A 19,804-nucleotide genomic window follows, 5' to 3' on the forward strand; every position below is an offset into this window, starting at 1 on the left:
AGCCCTAGGAAGAGTCTTGGTGGTTTCAAAATTCTTCCATTTAAGAATGATGGAGGGCACTATGTTCTTGGGGACCTTCAATGCTGCAGAAATGTTTTGGTACCCTTCTCAGATCTGTGCCTCAACACAATCCTGTATCGGAGCTCTGTTTGCACTGTCAACTGTGGGACCTTATATAGACAGTTGTGTGCCTTTCGAAATCATGTCCAATAAATTTAAATTACCACAGGTGGACTCCAATCAAGTTGTAGAAACATCCCAAGGATGTTCAATGGAAAGGGTCTAAATACTTATGTAAATAAGGTATTTACATTTTTTAAAATACATTAGCAAAAATTTCTACAAACCTGTTTTCGCTTTGTCATTATGGGGTATTGTGTGTAGATTGATAAGGAAAAAATAATTTAATCCATTTTAGAATATGGCTGTAACAGAATAAAATGTGGAAAAAGTCAAGGATGAAGACAGGATTCAGTTAGTAGAGCATGGCACTTGCAACGCCAGGGTTGTGGGTTCGTTTCCCACGGGAGGCCAGTATGAAAATGTATGCACTCACTAACTGTAAGTCGCTCTGGATAAAAGCGTCTGCTAAATGACTAAAATGTAAATGTAAAGTCAGTCTGTGGGATTGGCACAATTCAATTAAGTGACAGGTTAGGCATCCCCTTTGACGGGAATTGGATCAGTCTTATGACATACCAGGTTGGCCCGTCACAAAAAGTGGCAAACACATCAAATTGTACTTCGTCCTCCTATGTCTCGATGACTCTCATCTATTTATCATAGCACTGCCAAATTGGCAAATTTGTTACGCAAAGCATTGTTGTTTATGTAGCCCATTGAAATCATTCCATTGAGTTGTACTGTATCTTACCCAGTGTTAGGGGACGGTAAGGCAGTTTGTGGTAGAGATGTCTTGTCTTCACAACAGTAGGCTGCAGTTGCTGTGGCTCTTGGAGAGACTGGAACACTTCCATGTAGAGAGTCAAATTCTGTTTTTAGCTCCGGACCCTCATCAACAAGACAAAAAACTGTCCAGGCCATCCATGTTTGAAGAAAATGATGAAAGGCAGGACGACCTCTCCACAGGTCTTTGTACTCTCTCATGTTTCTTCATCGTTGATGCCACAGAAACATTTAGCACAAAAGAGCTTCAGTCCAGAGGCAAAGACTAAAAACGCACAAAAACGAAACAAAAAGTATCAAAAATTAAAACAACAACGTCAACAATAAAATGGAGGAAACCACAGCCGTACATTAAAGGGTTAAAAGTGAGGAGCACTTTCCCCTTTTGTTTGTTTGTTTGTTTTTCTTCTATTGTTGTCCTTCACAACAGCTTAGACCCATTAATCCAAACAATAAAATAAATGTTGAGGGGGTCACAGGGTATGTAACCCAGTCAGCATTCACAGCCCACGAGATGCACCAGCTACAGAACATATTGCTATCTCATGCTGTCTTCTATGCAGTCCAAGTACTCCAGAATTAGGTCGTAACAGAATCGGTACTGGTCCTGCAGAAAACACACATACACATACATGCATTAGTTACATAGACCAACAATGGTAGTAATATGTAGGGTTCGGGTCAAATCCATTTAAACTCCAACTCAGGAACTGAAAAATGTAAAAAGCTTCAATAAAGATAACTTTTTAAGTCTTGAATTGAAATTCAATTTCATCTTGGGCTCGATCCCGATTTTGGAATTTAGGCTTTTCCCACACACGCCTTTCCCACACACTTCTCAGTATTTGGTATTCAGACGTACCTTTTTCAGTCACGTAACGCGCTCTGCAGGTGTGGCTACCTTGCGCACTCTGAATAAATTTAATTCAACCGCTGAAAACCCTCCCACTTGCTGGCCAACAGATTTTCTCGTGGAGTTTTCATTCAATAGGATTTTCAGTACATTTATCTTAAGCCATCGCGTTAAAGTGCACCTTTTATACTGAGTAAAAATATAAACGCAACATGCAACAATTTAAACGATTTTACTGAGTTACAGCTCATATAAGTGTAGCCGGCTTGGTCTGTCTCTTGCCGACTACTGCGTTGTGTTCCGGTGCACTGAAGACAACACACTGGCGTACTTGAAGGCACTTTATTGTGTACAGCTCTCTCACTCTCTCCCAGCCGAGTACAATGCAGACTGTTCAACATCAAAGAGAGAAAATGTTCAACACTCTACCCTCGACCAGAATCCGCCTCTCCCAGCCGAATACAATGCAGACTGAGTATAATCACATTCAAAAATACAAGGAATAAAATACAACATCATTGGAAAATAAACATTGCATCTGGTGTATATCTTATGTATGTGTCATATTCATGTTATCTCTGCCAAAAACTCTGAGCTTTTAGCCTTTATATTAATACTGTGCAACATGACATAAACCATCTTTCAAACAGGTAATACATACAGTAATATGCACGAAGCAACATGTAATCCTTCACATTTGAGCTTTTCAGTGCCATTAAACACTAATCAATACATGAAAACATTTTAAATGAACACATTTTTAACCTGATATAGGGAATACATACCTGTTCAACATCAAAGAGAGAAAATGTTCAACACTCTACCCTCGACCAGAATCCGCCTAACATAAAAAGAACAACGTGAGCTTCGTCACAAGAGGATAGAATGATGATTGCTAACTTACAGCTAAACAGAACACGAGGTTAGCTAAGTTAGCAATTTCTCAACTCTCAAAAATGGCTATATTCACGACACAGCTTGATTAAATGTACGTACACTCATCATATAATATACATACAAGTTACTATGTGCACTGAAACGTTTTAGTTTTAACAGGTATATCAAGTTTATGTCACGCCGAAGTGAACACGTACCTCTCCCAGCCGAATACAATGCAGACTGAGAAAAGCACAACATCCCTCCGCATATAACCAACTCTAGAGGGCGCACTTACACAACTAACTCTCCCAATATCTGTAGACTACACGAAATGCTGAACAATACAATATTTTGGTGAAATCAACTCACAAAATAAAATAAAAAATAGAAAATGAACGGTTGCAAAAATCTGTAATTCTTTGACCTGTTACATTCACCCCTCTTTAATTTCACCAAAATCCTTCACACTTCGAGGGTGGAAAATAACCAAAAACATATAGAATAAAACTCTTGTCCACTTGGTCCAAGATAGCCCTGGGACTCCATTTCCCATATACAGCGTATAAAGCTACTTACAAAGTAAGTTAAAAGAAAACAGCAGTTGATCAGGCTACTGCCCCTTCTAGTGAATATGATGCCTTATACATCATATGAAATCTTGGAACACTTTCCCTCCATTATGAACATCTCATGACTCAGGTCATACTACTGGTAATAAAGAAAAATATCTTAATCTCAAAAATGTATCTAAAATAAAGAACGGAAAGACAGTGACCTTCTGACTCCTGTAACAAAACCCTTGGTGAGTGGTTTTTTTTTTTTTTTCTCTATCAAGCGATCGACTGCCTTAACAACCCTGCCAGTACGTGTTCTGACAACCTGACTTTCAAACCCTTGTACTTGGGAGGGTATCTGACTATCAATCAGTGTAACAGGTGAATTGACGTCCGAAGACCCTGTCTCATCTAAGTCAGGAACATCAATTGGGGCAACAGAGTCAGTGTCAGTCATGTGCAAATCAGGGGGGTCACTGGAATCCGACAAGTCTCTCACAGGTGAGTATTCATTTTCCCCTTGGCCTCTGACCTCTTTAGACTGGGCTCTCGTGGGTGTCAGTTGAACAGACTTCCTGGACAGAGAGTGGGGCATCTCATTCTCCATCTCAGACTCATCAGCTTCTCCAATAGACTCAGAGTCAGAGGATGCGTTTAACCACGAACATGTACGGTCCTCAGAAGCGTCTACTGCTAGGCCACTCAAAGCATCAACAGAAGGAGGCTGAAACTCACTGGCCACATCCGAGGCAGCTCCATTCGTCTCTTCATCGCTTAGTTCTGGCATGGGCAAGAAGCTCACGTCCAACATCAAATTCCGATGAACAACTTTTGTTTTCCCACTTTCGTCTCTGACTTTGTAAACGTGAGTCTGAGGGTTCCGGTCTATGATGGTATACATAGTGGCTTCCCACTTATCCGCTAACTTCCTCTTCCCTCTCTCTGCTTTATTAGCTAACAAAACTCGGTCGCCAACGTTCAAGTGGGTTCCACGAACTCTCTTGTTGTAGCCATCAGCTTGATGTTGCTGTCCTTTCCTCGCATGCTGCTGAGCTATGTCGGCAGCCACATGGAGGTTCGCCATCAGTTTCTCTGCATAGGTCTTATAATTCACCACGACTGGATCCCTCAAGACTTGTTTGAAGACCATGTCTACTGGGAGTCTGGGCACTCGACCATACATCAAATAGAATGGAGGATATCCAGTTGTTTCATGAGTGGTGGCATTATACGCAAAAGTCAAAGTCTGTATCTGTTGGGCCCAGTGTTGCTTAGCTGTCAGGGGGTAGGGCACGCAACATACTGCCAAGTGTCCTATTGAACCTTTCGGTTTGCCCATTTCCCATGGGATGGTATGCTGTTGTGTGTGTTTTCTTAATCCCTGTGAGGCTGAGGAGTTCAGCTATGAGTTTGCTTTCAAAATTGGCCCCTTGATCAGAATGTATTCGCTCTGGGAAACCGTAGATGCAGAATACGTTATCCCATAACTTCTTCGCTATTTGCTTTGCAGTTTGGTTTACGCAGGGAAAGGCATGAGCCAATTTTGTAAAGTGGTCTGTTATGACTAACACATCGACAGATCTTTGCTTAGAGTCCTCAGCACTCCAAAAATCAATGCACACCAGCTCCATGGGTGCCGAAGTGCGAATGCTCTCCAAGGGAGCTCGGGCAGCTGGTTCAGGGGTCTTTGCAAGGATACAGCGTTGGCAGCATTTCACATATTCCTTGATGTCTCTTCCCATTTGCGGCCAGAAGAAACGCTGTCGGGCGAGGTGTGCTGTCCTAGCCTGCCCTTGATGCCCAGCGAAGTCATGCACACCAGCGAGAGCTTTGGCCTTCAAGCTAGCAGGCAGCACAAACTGATACCTCTTCTCTCTGCTTAATGGGTCTTTGGTTACCCTATATAGGACTCCGTCCTGGACTTTTAGATGATGCCACTGCTTGCACAGTGTCTGGGTCGTAAGAGCTAACCTCCTCCTCCCTCGCCTAGGTGGTGGCTCACCCCTCTGAATGAGTGGCAGGACTTCCCTGATAACTGGATCTATTTCCTGGCTGTGCCTCAGCTCGCCGATGGAGAGGGCTGGAAGTGTGTCTTGTTCTGAGGGCACCGCCTGGGGAAGAACATTGAGAAACTGTGTTGCTCTTATCTCTGCTCCCCTTTCCCACTCTACATGAGCTTCACAAGCAGATTTCACATGAGAGGGTTCTTGACTGCCGGCCAGCCTGTCTTGAGTGGGGTCCATAGTTACACAGCACCCTGCATCAAGTGCCTGGAGACACTGGGTCTTACTCCGGAAGAGATCTTGGACTTTCTCCTCTTTGGTTCCCTCCGCCTCGGCCAAAAGACTTCCATAGGGCTCACTGATCAACCTTTGGCTCACTGATTTAGCAAACGGATCTCTACTCAGGGCATCTGCCACAATGTTCTTTACCCCAGGAATGTGTTTGATACTGAAGGTGTAGGGGGAAAGCTTTGCCACCCACCTCTGTTCGCAAGCGTCAAGTTTTGGTTTGGTCATTATATAGGTCAAAGGATTATTGTCGGTCCACACTGTAAAAGTGTGGCCTTTCAACCAGTGGCTGAATTTTTCACAAACACTCCATTTGAGCGCCAAGAACTCCAGTCGGTGAGCAGGATACCTCTTTTGTGAGCCAGTGAGGGTCTTGCTGGCAAAGGCGATCGGGCGTGCCTTCGTTTCTCCTTCTGGTATCTGGGACAGAACTGCCCCAAGGCCATCAAGAGACGCATCAATGGACAAAACCAAGGGCTTAGAAAAGTCTGGATGGCTAAGGACCACACAATTCAGGAGCTTCTCCTTAAGGCCGGCGAAAGCGGAATCGCAGTCAAGGGTCCAATCCGCAGGTTTGAGCTTTCTGTAGACTCCCGCATTCTGACTGTACTTCCCGGCCTTTCCTCTCCGTTTCTGGCCAGCTGTGAGAGCAAACAGGGGTTTTTGCGATGGAGGAGCAATTTGGTATGTAGTGTTGGTAATAAAATACCATCCCCAGGAACGACTTCACTCTGCGAACTGAAGGAGTGCAGCCATCATCTTCCATCAAGTCCTCTTTGACATTTTGGTGATGACCTCGACCTTCTCTGGGTCAACAGCAACACCGTCACTGTCAACGATGTGTCCGAGAAACTTCACAGATCTCCGCAACAGATGGCATTTTTTTTGGACTCAACTTTAGATTGTGCTCCCGTAGCCTCTGGAAAACAACCTCTAATCTGCTGAGGGCCTGCTGTTCGTTGGGGGCAAATATCAAGAGATCATCTAGGTAGCACAAGAGACTGCTGAAGTTAAGATCGCCAAAGATACTCATCATCATCCTCATGAAGGACGCTGGACTGTTGCAAAGCCCCTGTGGCATTCTGTTATACTCGTGCAGGCCTAATGGTGTTGTGAAGGCGGTATACTTTTTGTCCTCCTCATGCATGGGCAAGTTATAAAATCCAGACGTGAGGTCCATGGTGCTGAAGACAGCATTACCGCCAAGGGCAGCCAAGCAGTCCGATTGATGGGGCAAAGGATGAGCATCCTTGATAGTTCTTGCATTCAGCCATCGAAAGTCTGTGCATATCCGGAGGTCGCCATTTTCTTCCAAACCATCACGAGTGGAGAAGCATATTCACTCATTGATTTCCGTATGATTTCCTGTTCCTCCATCTCGGTGAGAACTTGGCGCAGCTTTTGATAGTGGGCTGGCGGCACTCTGCGATATGGAAGACGGAAGGGACGGTCGTCAGTGAGGCGGATCCTATGGGCAAAGCCCTTGGCTTCTCCACAGTCAAGATTATGCTTTGAAAATATATCCTGATATTTCTCCAGCAATGTCACAAGTTGGAGCTTGGTGGAGGGGCTCGCTCACAATGATCAATGTCGACATTTCCTAGACCAGACTTCTGCAGTCTGTCTTTCAGGTCACCGTTGTTGTCCTGTTTCACATGAGTCACTCCAACAGAGCCAGCATCACTCTGACAGGAACCCTGGAACAGTGTGAGATCTTCAGCTGCAACACAAGTAGAGACGTCCCGCAAGCTTGCTGTTCCTTTTCAGTGTGAGTGGTTTGTCTGAGATATTAGTGACTTTCATGGGAGTCCAGCCATCTCCCCATAGCGGTGTTACCACTCTCCCCACCATAATGCCCCGAGGCACACACCTGGAGGTTGTAGGCTCCACCATAACTGTACTCCCAGGTGACTTGGGTATATTACTTGGCAGTCTTCCCCACAGCAGGTACTCTTGTTTGGGAAGGAGAGTCACCGCCTGAGTTAGCTTCACTGTCCCTACTTTTCCTGGGACATCTTCACCCCTCCATCTTGTGAGACTGGTCATCATTTCTAGAAACTGTTCGCCATCTGGAGACCCTTTTGTGTTGCTCGAGATAAGTGTCCAATAACTGTTCTCGTTTTTCAGCTGATGCAGTACATGTTTCAACATGTTGGTGCCTACTATTATGTCGTCTTTCTGACCAGTGATCACCAGAACTGGGACCATGCACTTTACCCCATACAGACTTAGTTCCATGTCATACATGCACTTGGGGCGCACTTGTACTCCTCCACAGCCAACAAGGATGATATGCTGTGAGAGTTCTTGATGTGGGGTCAAGACGCTATCCGATAGTAGTCTCTGCTCTGCCTCTTCACTTATCGTGCAGGCCATTGAGCCTGTATCGAGGAGCCCTTGCAACTGAGCACAGCCATTAACTGTCACCGGTGCGTGAAATAACTCACTGAACGCCTCAACTCTGTGAATATTCTGAACAATTACCGTGCAATTATCAGACATTGCTTTACAGACATTGACATACATTTCCTTCAATTCTTCACTTTTTTCAAGGGTTGAATCTTCAACGCTCACACATCCCCTTTCCGTATGTGAGCTATCTAGTTTAAACTGGCTCCAACTTGCTCAGAGTTAGGTGGTGTGTGCGCTAACTGTGGCTGAGCGTTAATTCTTGGCCGGCGCTGTTGGCATTCTCTCTTCCAGTGGCCGGGCTTGTAACAGCCCATACAGAGGTCCGCCTGTCTACAGTGTGCAGTAGTTGAATGTTCGGCAGACTGACAGACTTTACATCTACTCTGAACAATGGCTGCTGGCCCCCTGCTTGGTGGCACGACTGCTGTTGTGTGTGCCGTCTGCTCTAGCACACGGTCCAGCAAGCCAATGAGAGACTGCATGCAGATGCTCTCTGTCTGAGGAGAGGATGGAAGCCCCATTGCCTTTGGGTAACCAGTAAGGTCTGTTGGGTTTTCAGCAGCGACTGTCTCTGTGGTTAATGCCTGAGCATGTGCACCAATGTTCTTTGGCCGATAAGATTTGGCTTGACACATTGTTCTAGCCTCTCTCTGATGTTCAACGAGGTGTTCATGAATCTCATTTGCTGTCCACTTTTCAGCTGTTTTGCACTTTAGGACACTTGTAAGAGCGGGGTCGGGACAGTGTTTCACCAGCATCATTGTGACTTCGTGAGAGGGGTCCTCAATGTTTCGCCCCTGCCTTCTCAGACACTCATCTGCGACATCCACAGCCTTGTTCAAGCGTATCCAATAGTCCATGGGACTTTCTCCAGCCAGAGGAAGTGTGTTATAGAAATCTGCTAAAGGCATAGAGGAGTAGGTTAACTCACTGAAATGTTGTTTCAGAATATCAAAGACGAGCTTGGAGTTCTCAGCTGGCTGCAGCGATGGCATACTGCGCAGGGTAACTTTAACAATGTCTCTAGCCTTTCCCATTAGTCTTGACATTATCTCCTGGGAGTGCTCTTGCGGGTGTACACCCCTCTTATTCAGGTAAACGCTCATAATCTCTTCCCACTCATGCACTGTGTGTTTGTCTGTTCCATCACCCCTGAAGTACGGCGGCTCTTTGACATCTGTCTTCATGACTAACTTTACTCCTGTCATGTTCAAATCAGACTGTCCATATCCTAAGTTCAGGCTAGGCGTAGGAGTGGTTTGGTTATCTGCACTACCAACAGATCTCTGTAATTGGCTAGCAATGTTCTCTCCTATTTCATGAGCTAACTGTGTGATGAGACTCCCTAGGTCTGCAGAACTCACATGTGAACTAGACACTTGCTGACGTGGAGAGTGTTCATCTGTTTGGGTGTGAGTGTATGAAAATGCAGGACAGCCCACTGAACTAACGCTGCTTGCAATGTCTGGAGCATCTCCTAAGCTACGCATGTGTGGTGCGGGGGAATATTCATCAGTGCGTAAGCGTGTGGACGAGAGTACAGGTCTGCCTAGTATACCAGCACCCCTAACCGGCGTGCTCTCCACCATACTCATAAACCTGCCCCTCCCCAGGCTTACCCCTGCAGCATCTCCAACACTAAATGGTGTCTGCGCATCCTTGCCATCAGCCATTTTTTTATTTTTTTTTAAATAGAAAGTTGTAATAGACTATGGTAATGATATGTGAATCACCAAAACATGTGAATATAAAAAAAAATTGTACAATGATAGAAGTAGCTGAGGTAAGCAATTAAGAGCTACAATTTACACATTAATGTTTGCCCTTCTACTTGTCAACGTTCGAAGAGGTTCCTACTTGTCACAGCAACCACCGGCGATCACCCTGGCGATGATCTGAAGCGAAGATATCCGGGTCACGGCACCAATGTAGCCGGCTTGGTCTGTCTCTTGCCGACTACTGCGTTGTGTTCCGGTGCACTGAAGACAACACACTGGCGTACTTGAAGGCACTTTATTGTGTACAGCTCTCTCACTCTCTCCCAGCCGAGTACAATGCAGACTGTTCAACATCAAAGAGAGAAAATGTTCAACACTCTACCCTCGACCAGAATCCGCCTCTCCCAGCCGAATACAATGCAGACTGAGTATAATCACATTCAAAAATACAAGGAATAAAATACAACATCATTGGAAAATAAACATTGCATCTGGTGTATATCTTATGTATGTGTCATATTCATGTTATCTCTGCCAAAAACTCTGAGCTTTTAGCCTTTATATTAATACTGTGCAACATGACATAAACCATCTTTCAAACAGGTAATACATACAGTAATATGCACGAAGCAACATGTAATCCTTCACATTTGAGCTTTTCAGTGCCATTAAACACTAATCAATACATGAAAACATTTTAAATGAACACATTTTTAACCTGATATAGGGAATACATACCTGTTCAACATCAAAGAGAGAAAATGTTCAACACTCTACCCTCGACCAGAATCCGCCTAACATAAAAAGAACAACGTGAGCTTCGTCACAAGAGGATAGAATGATGATTGCTAACTTACAGCTAAACAGAACACGAGGTTAGCTAAGTTAGCAATTTCTCAACTCTCAAAAATGGCTATATTCACGACACAGCTTGATTAAATGTACGTACACTCATCATATAATATACATACAAGTTACTATGTGCACTGAAACGTTTTAGTTTTAACAGGTATATCAAGTTTATGTCACGCCGAAGTGAACACGTACCTCTCCCAGCCGAATACAATGCAGACTGAGAAAAGCACAACATCCCTCCGCATATAACCAACTCTAGAGGGCGCACTTACACAACTAACTCTCCCAATATCTGTAGACTACACGAAATGCTGAACAATACAATATTTTGGTGAAATCAACTCACAAAATAAAATAAAAAATAGAAAATGAACGGTTGCAAAAATCTGTAATTCTTTGACCTGTTACATAAGGAAATCAGTCAATGGAAATAAATTCATTAGTCCCTAATCTATGGGCAGGGGTGCAGCCATGGATGGGCATAGGCCCACCCACTTGGGAGCCAGGCCCAGCCAATCAGAATACGTTTTTCCCCACAAAAGGGCTTTATTACAGACAAAAATACTCCTCAGTTTCATCAGCTGTCCGGATGGCTGGTCTCAGACGATCACCGTAGGTGAAGAAGCCGGATGTGGAAGTCCTGGGCTGGCGTGGTTACACATGGTCTGCGGTTGTGAGGCCGGTTGGACGTACTGCCAAATTCTCTAAAACAATGTTGGAGGCGGCTAATGGTACAGAAATTAACATTCAATTCTCTGGCAACCGCTCTGGTGGACATTCCTGCAGTCAGCATGCCAATTGCGCGCTCCCTCAAAACTTGAGACATCTGTGACATTGTATTGTGTGACAAAACTGCACATTTTAGAGTGGCCTTTTATTGTCCCCAGTACAAGATGCACCTGTGTTATGATCATGCTGTTTAATCAATTTATTGATATGCCACACCTGTCAGGTGGATGGATTATCTTGGCAAAGGAGAAATGCTCACTACCAGGGATGTAAACAAATTTGTGCACAACATTTGAGAGAAATACGCTTTTAGTGCGTATGGAACATGTTGCGTTTATAGTTTTGTTCAGTTTTGTTCAGCCTATAATTCATCGAAAGAACGGGTTCCGAATATGAGGGATCAATGAAAGAATGCCTTCAAAATATATACATATTTGTCTCCATTTCAGCACCAACTGGTAGATAAAAAAATACTCCGATTTTGTAGATTATTTAGGTTTAGGTAAGTATTTATGAATCATAAAACCAGGTTTGGAGAGCCTTGACATACGAAAGAAAGAAAACGGTGGTTTGATTCATTTTGAAAATTGCCACATTCAGTTCTTCAACCCATGGTAATGTTGGAAGATTAGTGTACATATAATTATAATAGGGAGAATAACGTTGTCTATTGCCTGCATTAACCATGAAACTGTGTGATGACATGGCCAAGTATTGTGCCATGCGTCGGGTTCAAACTGTTACAGCTTGGTCTGCGCTCTGCTCCATAACTATTTAATTAGCCTACATGTCTTTTTTTTTAATATTATCAACTGTTAGTAATGATCCTCAGCAACAACCGAATGGCTGTGAAGCGTTTACAGAGGAAGCAAATGAAGATAAACAAAACAATGTAATTAAATTGAATAATAATATAGGCTATACCAACTGAAGGGAACTAACAGTAAATCAAATCAAAATAAAATAAAATGTATTGGTCGCTGAATATGTGTGGTTATTAGACAGTAAATACTGATATTTAACATGATAGAAATAGGAGACAGAGAAAGTCGGGGTAGCCTATAATTATGACATTCGAGAGTGCCCTGCAAGTTAAAAGGCCGTACGTACAATTTAAATTCTGCATAATGGAAAGTTGATTTGTTGACATGCTTCAGTTTGCTGCCATATGACTGGTTTCACATTTGTCTCCGGCGATCATAAGGTAAAATAGATCTAAAATAAGTGTAATTTATATTTACAATTCCCTTATCCAAACAGATTACTCATTTACCTAGCTCTTATCAATAGATCTTATCAAGTTGTAAATTACAGTGCATGGAGAATGGTGTTATGTCTATCGGGAAAAAATTAAGTTGATTATTTTTCCACTTAGAACCGGTAGGTTTGCTAGACCTTATACATGGTTTCCTCGCGTGTAAATGTGTTGGAATTATTAGGGAATTAAGTCAAGGTCAGAATACAGCGTATCTGTAGACAGACCTCTGCCACACCTTCATTTATTCAAGCTCCACCTCAAACGAATAGTGGGTGAATAGCATGCTATTCTTATGTTTAAGTTCAAGGTCAGAATACGCATTGAGAGAAAAGCGCATAAAAAGGGAATGATGTTCCATTTAGTTGCGCTTAACCCGGGACGGATTTCCTCGACCACCAGCCCCACCCCCCGTTCTGAAATTATTGAATACAAATATAATTGATAATACTGGATATAGTAATAACACCAATACAAATCGGATTAAACAAAGGCAGACAAATCCATAGTCATTTCTAAAATACTCCAAAACTAAATTGCAGCCAGTCAGCTCCACTCCACCTACCAGTGACTCCACCATGTTGGGTTTGGAGTTGCGGAGCGTCTTGACGCAGTAGAAGATGTCCACCATGTTCTGGTACTGGATCATCTCCAGCAGGATGGCGCTGGCACAGAATGTCCCACTGCGCCCACCGCCGTTCCTATAAGACATGGTGGAGTTGTTAGAGAATGAGGAGTTGAAATACAACCTTCAGTGTTAAGATGCTATGATTTTAGTATTTAGTATTTATTAGGATCCCCAATTAGCTGCTGCCGAGGCAGCGGCTACCCTTCCTGGGGTCCAAACAGGAAACACAACAGATAAAATACATAATATACATAAATATACATAGCAGCACTACATTTACATTACAATTTAGCCATTCTGCAGACGCTCCCATCCAGAGTGGCCCACAGCTAGTGCATTCATCTTAAGATAGCCAGGCGAGACAATCACATATCACAGTCATATCCCAACCACGTATAACATACATAATACAATGCAAAATACAATACAAAATGCATAAAAATGTCTGTGCTTCTCTCTAGACCTCTAGTTGCATGTCTTGTGTGATACCGATGAGTGTCCGAACTGTGTGCCAACTGCTTGAACAGACAGTTCGGTACCTTCAACACATCAACACCTCGCACAAAGACCAATAGTGATGCAGTCAATCTCTCCTCAACTTTGAGCCAGGAGAGATTGACATGCATGTTATTGACATTCGCCCTCTGTGTACATCTAAGTGCAATTTGCGTATGTCCTTCTTCGCAGCACCTGACCACACAACTGGACAGTAGTCCAGGTGCGACAAAACTAGGGCCTGTAGGACCTGTCTGGTTGACTGTGATATCAAGAAAGCAGAGCAATGCCTTATCATGGACAGACCTCTTCCCATTTTAGTAACCATTGAGTCTATATGTTTTGACCATGATAGCTTGCCATCTAGGGTGGCACCCAGCAGTTTAGTCTCTTCAACCTGCTCAATAGTCACATTATTAAATAATAGATCCAAATGAGGTTTAGGGTTGAGCGAGTGATTTGTCCCAAAAATGATGCTTTGAGTTTGAGATATTTAGCACCAGGCTATTGCTAAAACTGACTGGAGATGTAATGCTATGTTATTTATTTTACTGTTGCAGCCAAAATGTATACTGTTGAGTCGTCAATATACATGGACACACAGGCTTTATTGAAGGTCAGTGGAAAGTCAAATTGTTTAATTATATATACAGTGGGGAGAACAAGTATTTGATACACTGGCGATTTTGCAGGTTTTCCTACTTACAAAGCATGTAGAGGTCTGTAATTTTTATCATATGTACACTTCAACTGTGAGAGACGGAATCTAAAACAAAAATCCATAAAATCACATTGTATGATTTTTAAGTAATTAATTTGCATTTTATTGCATGACGTAAGTATTTGATCACCTTCCAACCAGTAAGAATTACAGCTCTCACAGACCTGTTAGTTTTTCTTTAAGAAGCCCTCCTGTTCTCCACTCATTACCTGTATTAACTGCACCTGTTTGAACTCGTTACCTGTATAAAAGACACCTGTCCACACACTCAATCAAACAGACTCCAACCTCTCCACAATGGCCAAGACCAGAGAGCTGTGTAAGGACATCAGGGATAAAATTGTAGACCTGCACAAGACTGGGATGGGCTACAGGACAATAGGCAAGCAGCTTGGTGAGAAGGCAACAACTGTTGGCGCAATTATTAGAAAATGGAAGAAGTTCAAGATGACGGTCAATCACCCTCGGTCTGGGGCTCCATGCAAGATCTCACCTCGTGGGGCATCAATTATCACGAGGAAGGTGAGGGATCAGCCCAGAACTACACGGCAGGACCTGGTCAATGACCTGAAGAGAGCTGGGACCACAGCCTCAAAGAAAACCATTAGTAACACATTATGCCGTCATGGATTAAAATCCTGCAGTGCACGCAAGGTCCCCCTGCTCAAGCCAGCGCATGTCCAGGCCCGTCTGAAGTTTACCAATGACCCTCTGGATTATCCAGAGGAGGAATGGGAGAAGGTCATGTGGTCTGATGAGACAAAAATAGAGCTTTTTAGTCTAAACTCCACTCGCCGTGTTTGGAGGAAGAAGAAGGATGAGTACAACCCCAAGAACACCATCCCAACCGTGAAGCATGGAGGTGGAAACATCATTCTTTGGGGATGCTTTTCTGCAAAGGGGACAGGACGACTGCACCGTATTGAGGGGAGGATGGATGGGGCCATGTATCGCAAGATCTTGGCCAACAACCTCCTTCCCTCAGTAAGAGCATTGAAGATGGGTCATGGCTGGGTCTTCCAGCATGACAACGACCCGAAACACACAGCCAGGGCAACTAAGGAGTGGCTCCGTAAGAAGCATCTCAAGGACCTGGAGTGGCCTTGCCAGTCTCCAGACCTGAACCCAATAGAACATCTTTGGAGGGAGCTGAAAGTCCGTATTGCCCAGCGACAGCCCCGAAACCTGAAGGATCTGGAGAAGGTCTGTATGGAGGTGTGGGCCAAAATCCCTGCTGCAGTGTGTCAAGACCTACAGGAAACGTATGATCTCTGTAATTGCAAACAAAGGTTTCTGTACCAAATATTAAGTTCTGCTTTTCTGATGTATCAAATACTTATGTCATGCAATAAAATGCAATTTCATTACTTTATAATCATACAATGTGATTTTCTGGATTTTTGTTTTAGATTCCGTCTCTCACAGTTGAAGTGTACCTATGATAAAAATTACAGACCTCTACATGCTTTGTAAGTAGGAAAACCTGCAAAATCAGCAGTGTATCAAATACTTGTTCTCCCCAGTGTATATATAATTCAAGTTTGGGGTGACTTAGAAATGTCCTTGTTTTCGAAAGAAAAGAAATGTTTTTGTCCATTAAAATAACATCAAATTGATCAGAAATACAGTGTAGACATTGTTAATGTTGTAAATGGCTATTGTAGCTGGAAACGGCTGATTGTTAATGGAATATTTACATAGGCGTACAGAGGCCCATTATCAGCAACCATCAGTCCTGTGTTCTAATGGCACGTTGTGTTTGCTAATCCAAGTTTAGCATTTTAAAAGGCTAATTGATCGTTAGAAAACACTTTTGCAATTGTGTTAGAACAGCTGAAAACTGTTGTGCTGATTAAAGAAGCAATAAAACTGGCATTCTTGAGACTAGTTGAGTATCTGGAGCATCAGCAATTGTGGGTTCGATTAAAGGCTCAAAATGGCCAGAAACAAATAACTTTCTTCTGAAATTCGTCAGTCTATTCATGTTTGGAGAAATGAAGGCTATTCCATGTGAGAAATTGCCAAGACACTGAAGATCTCGTACAACGCTGTGTACTACTCCTTTCACAGAACAGCGCAAACTGGCTCTAACCAGAATAGAAAGAGGAGTGGGAGGCCCCGGTGCACAACTGAGCAAGAGGACAAATACATTAGAGTGTCTAGTTTGAGAAACAGACACCTCATAGGTCCTCAACTGGCAGCTTCGTTAAATAGTACCCACAAAACACCAGTCTCAACGTCAACAGTGAAGAGGCGACTCCGGGATGCTGACCTTCTAGGCAGAGTTGCAAAGAAAAAGCCATATCTCAGACTGGCCAATGAAAAGAAAAGATTAAGATGGGCAGTCTGAGATATGGCTTTTTCTTTGCAACTCTGCCTAGAAGGTCAGCATCACTGTTGACGTTGATACTGTTGTTTTGCGTGTACTATTTAATGATGCTGCCAGTTGAGGACCTGTGAGGCGCCTGTTTCTCAAACTAGACACTCTAATGTACAGTGGGGAGAACAAGTATTTGATACACTGCCGATTTTGCAGGTTTTCCTACTTACAAAGCATGTAGAGGTCTGTAATTTTTATCATAGGTACACTTTAACTGTGAGAGGCGGAATCTAAAACAAAAATCCAGAAAATCACACTGTATGATTTTTAAGTAATTAATTTGCATTTTATTGCATGACATAAGTATTTGATACATCAGAAAAGCAGAACTTAATATTTGGTACAGAAACCTTTGTTTGCAATTACAGAGATCATATGTTTCCTGTAGGTCTTGACCAGGTTTGCAATCACTGCAGCAGGGATTTTGGCCCACACCTCCATACAGACCTTCTCCAGATCCTTCAGATTTCGGGGCTGTCGCTGGGCAATACGGACTTTCAGCTCCCTCCAAAGAGTTTCTATTGGGTTCAGGTCTGGAGACTGGCAAGGCCACTCCAGGTCCTTGAGATGCTTCTTACAGAGCCACTCCTTAGTTGCCCTGGCTGTGTGTTTCGGGTCGTTGTCATGCTGGAAGACCCAGCCATGACCCATCTTCAATGCTCTTACTGAGGGAAGGAGGTTGTTGGCCAAGATCTCGCGATACATGGCCCCATCCATCCTCCCCTTAATACGGTGCAGTCGTCCTGTCCCCTTTGCAGAAAAGCATCCCCAAAGAATGATGTTTCCACCTCCATGCTTCATGGTTGGGATGGTGTTCTTGGTGTTGTACTCATCCTTCTTCTTCCTCCAAACACGGCGAGTGGAGTTTAGACCAAAAAGCTCTATTTTTGTCTCATCAGACCACATGACCTTCTCCCATTCCTCCTCATTGGCAAACTTCAGACGGGCCTGGACATGCGCTGGCTTGAGCAGGGGGACCTTGCGTGCGCTGCAGGATTTTAATCCATGACGGCGTAGTGTGTTACTAATGGTTTTCTTTGAGACTGTGGTCCCAGCTCTCTTCAGGTCATTGACCAGGTCCTGCCGTGTAGTTCTGGGCTGATCCCTCACCTTCCTCATGATCATTGATGCCCCACGAGGTGAGATCTTGCATGGAGCCCCAGACCGAGGGTGATTGACCGTCATCTTGAACTTCTTCCCTTTTCTAATAATTGCGCCAACAGTTGTTGCCTTCTCACCAAGCTGCTTGCCTATTGTCATGTAGCCCATCCCAGCCTTGTGCAGGTCTACAATTTTATCTCTGATGACCTTACACAGCTCTCTGGTCTTGGCCATTGTGGAGAGGTTGGAGTCTGTTTGATTGAGTGTGTGGACAGGTGTCTGTTATACAGGTAACGAGTTCAAACAGGTGCAGTTAATACAGGTAATAAGTGGAGAACAGGAGGGCTTCTTAAAGAAAAACTAACAGGTCTGTGAGAGCCGGAATTCTTACTGGTTGGTAGGTGATCAAATACTTATGTCATGCAATAAAATGCAAATTAATTACTTAAAAACAATGTGATTTTCTGGATTTTTGTTTTAGATTCCGTCTGTCACAGTTGAAGTGTACCTATGATAAAAACACATAGACCTCTACATGCTTTGTAAGTAGGAAAACCTGCAAAATCGGCAGTGTATCAAATACTTGTTCTCCCCACTGTATTTGTCCTCTTGCTCAGTTGTGCACCGGGGCCTCCCACTCCTCTTTCTATTCTGGTTAGAGCAAGTTTGCGCTGTTCTGTGAAGCGAGTAGTACACAGCGTTGTACGAGATCTTCAGTTTCTTGGCAATTTCTCATATGGAATAGCCTTAATTTCTCCGAACAAGAACAGACTGATGAGTTTCAGAAGAAAGTTATTTGTCTCTGGCCATTTTGAGCCTGTAATCGAACCCCCAATTGCTGATGCTCCAGATACTCAACTAGTCTCAAGAACGCCAGTTTCATTGCTTCTTTAAATCAGCACAACAGTTTTCAGCTGTGCTAACATAATTACAAAAGGTTTTTCTAATGACCAATTAGCCTTTTGAAATGATAAACTTGGATTAGCAAACACAATGTGCCATTGGAACACAGGACTGATGGTTGCTGATAATGGGCCTCTGTACGCCTATGTAGATATTCCATATAAAAATCTGTTGTTTCTAGCTACAATAGCCATTTACAACATTAACAATGTCTACACTGTATTTCTGATCAATTTGATGTTATTTTAATGGACAAAACATTGCTTTTCTTTCGAAAACAAGGGCATTTCTAAGTGACCCCAAACTTTTTAACAGTAGTGTACATACAGTTGAAGTCGGAAGTTTACATACACTTAGTTTGGAGTCATTAAAACCACTCCACAAATTTCTTTTTAACAAACTATAGTTTTGGCAAGTCGGTTAGGACATCTACTTTTTGCATGACACAATACATTTTACAGACAGATTATTTCACTTATAATTCACTGTATCACAATTCCAGTGGGTCAGAAGTTTACATACACTAAGTTGACTGTGCCTTTAAACAGCTTGGAAAATTCCAGAAAATTATGTCATGGCTTTAGAAGCTTCTGATAGGCTAATTGACATAATTTGAGTCAATTGGATGTGTACCTGTGGATGTCTTTCAAGGCCTACCTTCAATCTCAGTGCCTCTTTGCTTGACATCATGGGAAAATCAAAATAAATCAGCCAAGACCTCAGAAAAAACATTGTAGACCTCCACAAGTCTGGTTCATCCTTGGGAGCAATTTCAAAATGCCTGAAGGTACCACGTTCATCTGTACAAACAATAGCACGCAAGTATAAACACCATGGGACCACGCAGACAACATACTGCTCAGGAAGGAGACGCATTCTGTCTCCTAGAGATGAACGTACTTTGGTGCAAAAAGTGCAAATCAATCCCAGAACAACAGCAAAAGGAACTTGTGAAGATGCTGGAGGAAACAGGTACAAAAGTATCTATATCCACAGTAAAACTAGTCCTATATCGACATAACCTGAAAGGCCGCTCAGCAAGGAAGAAGCCACTGCTCCAAAACCACCATAAAAAAGCCAGACTACGGTTTGCAACTGCACATGGGGACAAAGATCGTACTTTT

General features: G+C 43.2%; 1 protein-coding gene across 1 annotated transcript in view; it reads right to left on the reverse strand.

Annotated features, from left to right (window-relative positions):
* Window positions 1-553: 553 nt before the first annotated feature.
* LOC121543511 (receptor-type tyrosine-protein phosphatase U-like) overlaps window positions 554-19,804 on the reverse strand; it is a 433,678-nt gene continuing 414,427 nt past the window's right edge. The window contains exons 30-31 of the mRNA XM_041853422.1: window positions 13,018-13,153; window positions 554-1,513 (exon numbers count right to left, since the gene is read on the reverse strand). Of these exons, the coding sequence (XP_041709356.1) occupies window positions 1,445-1,513; window positions 13,018-13,153 (205 nt within the window). The 3' untranslated portion in view covers window positions 554-1,444. The remainder of the gene's footprint in view (window positions 1,514-13,017; window positions 13,154-19,804) is intronic.

This window comes from Coregonus clupeaformis, chromosome 28 (assembly GCF_020615455.1).
Source record: "Coregonus clupeaformis isolate EN_2021a chromosome 28, ASM2061545v1, whole genome shotgun sequence".
In the NCBI taxonomy this organism is placed as follows: domain Eukaryota; kingdom Metazoa; phylum Chordata; class Actinopteri; order Salmoniformes; family Salmonidae; genus Coregonus; species Coregonus clupeaformis.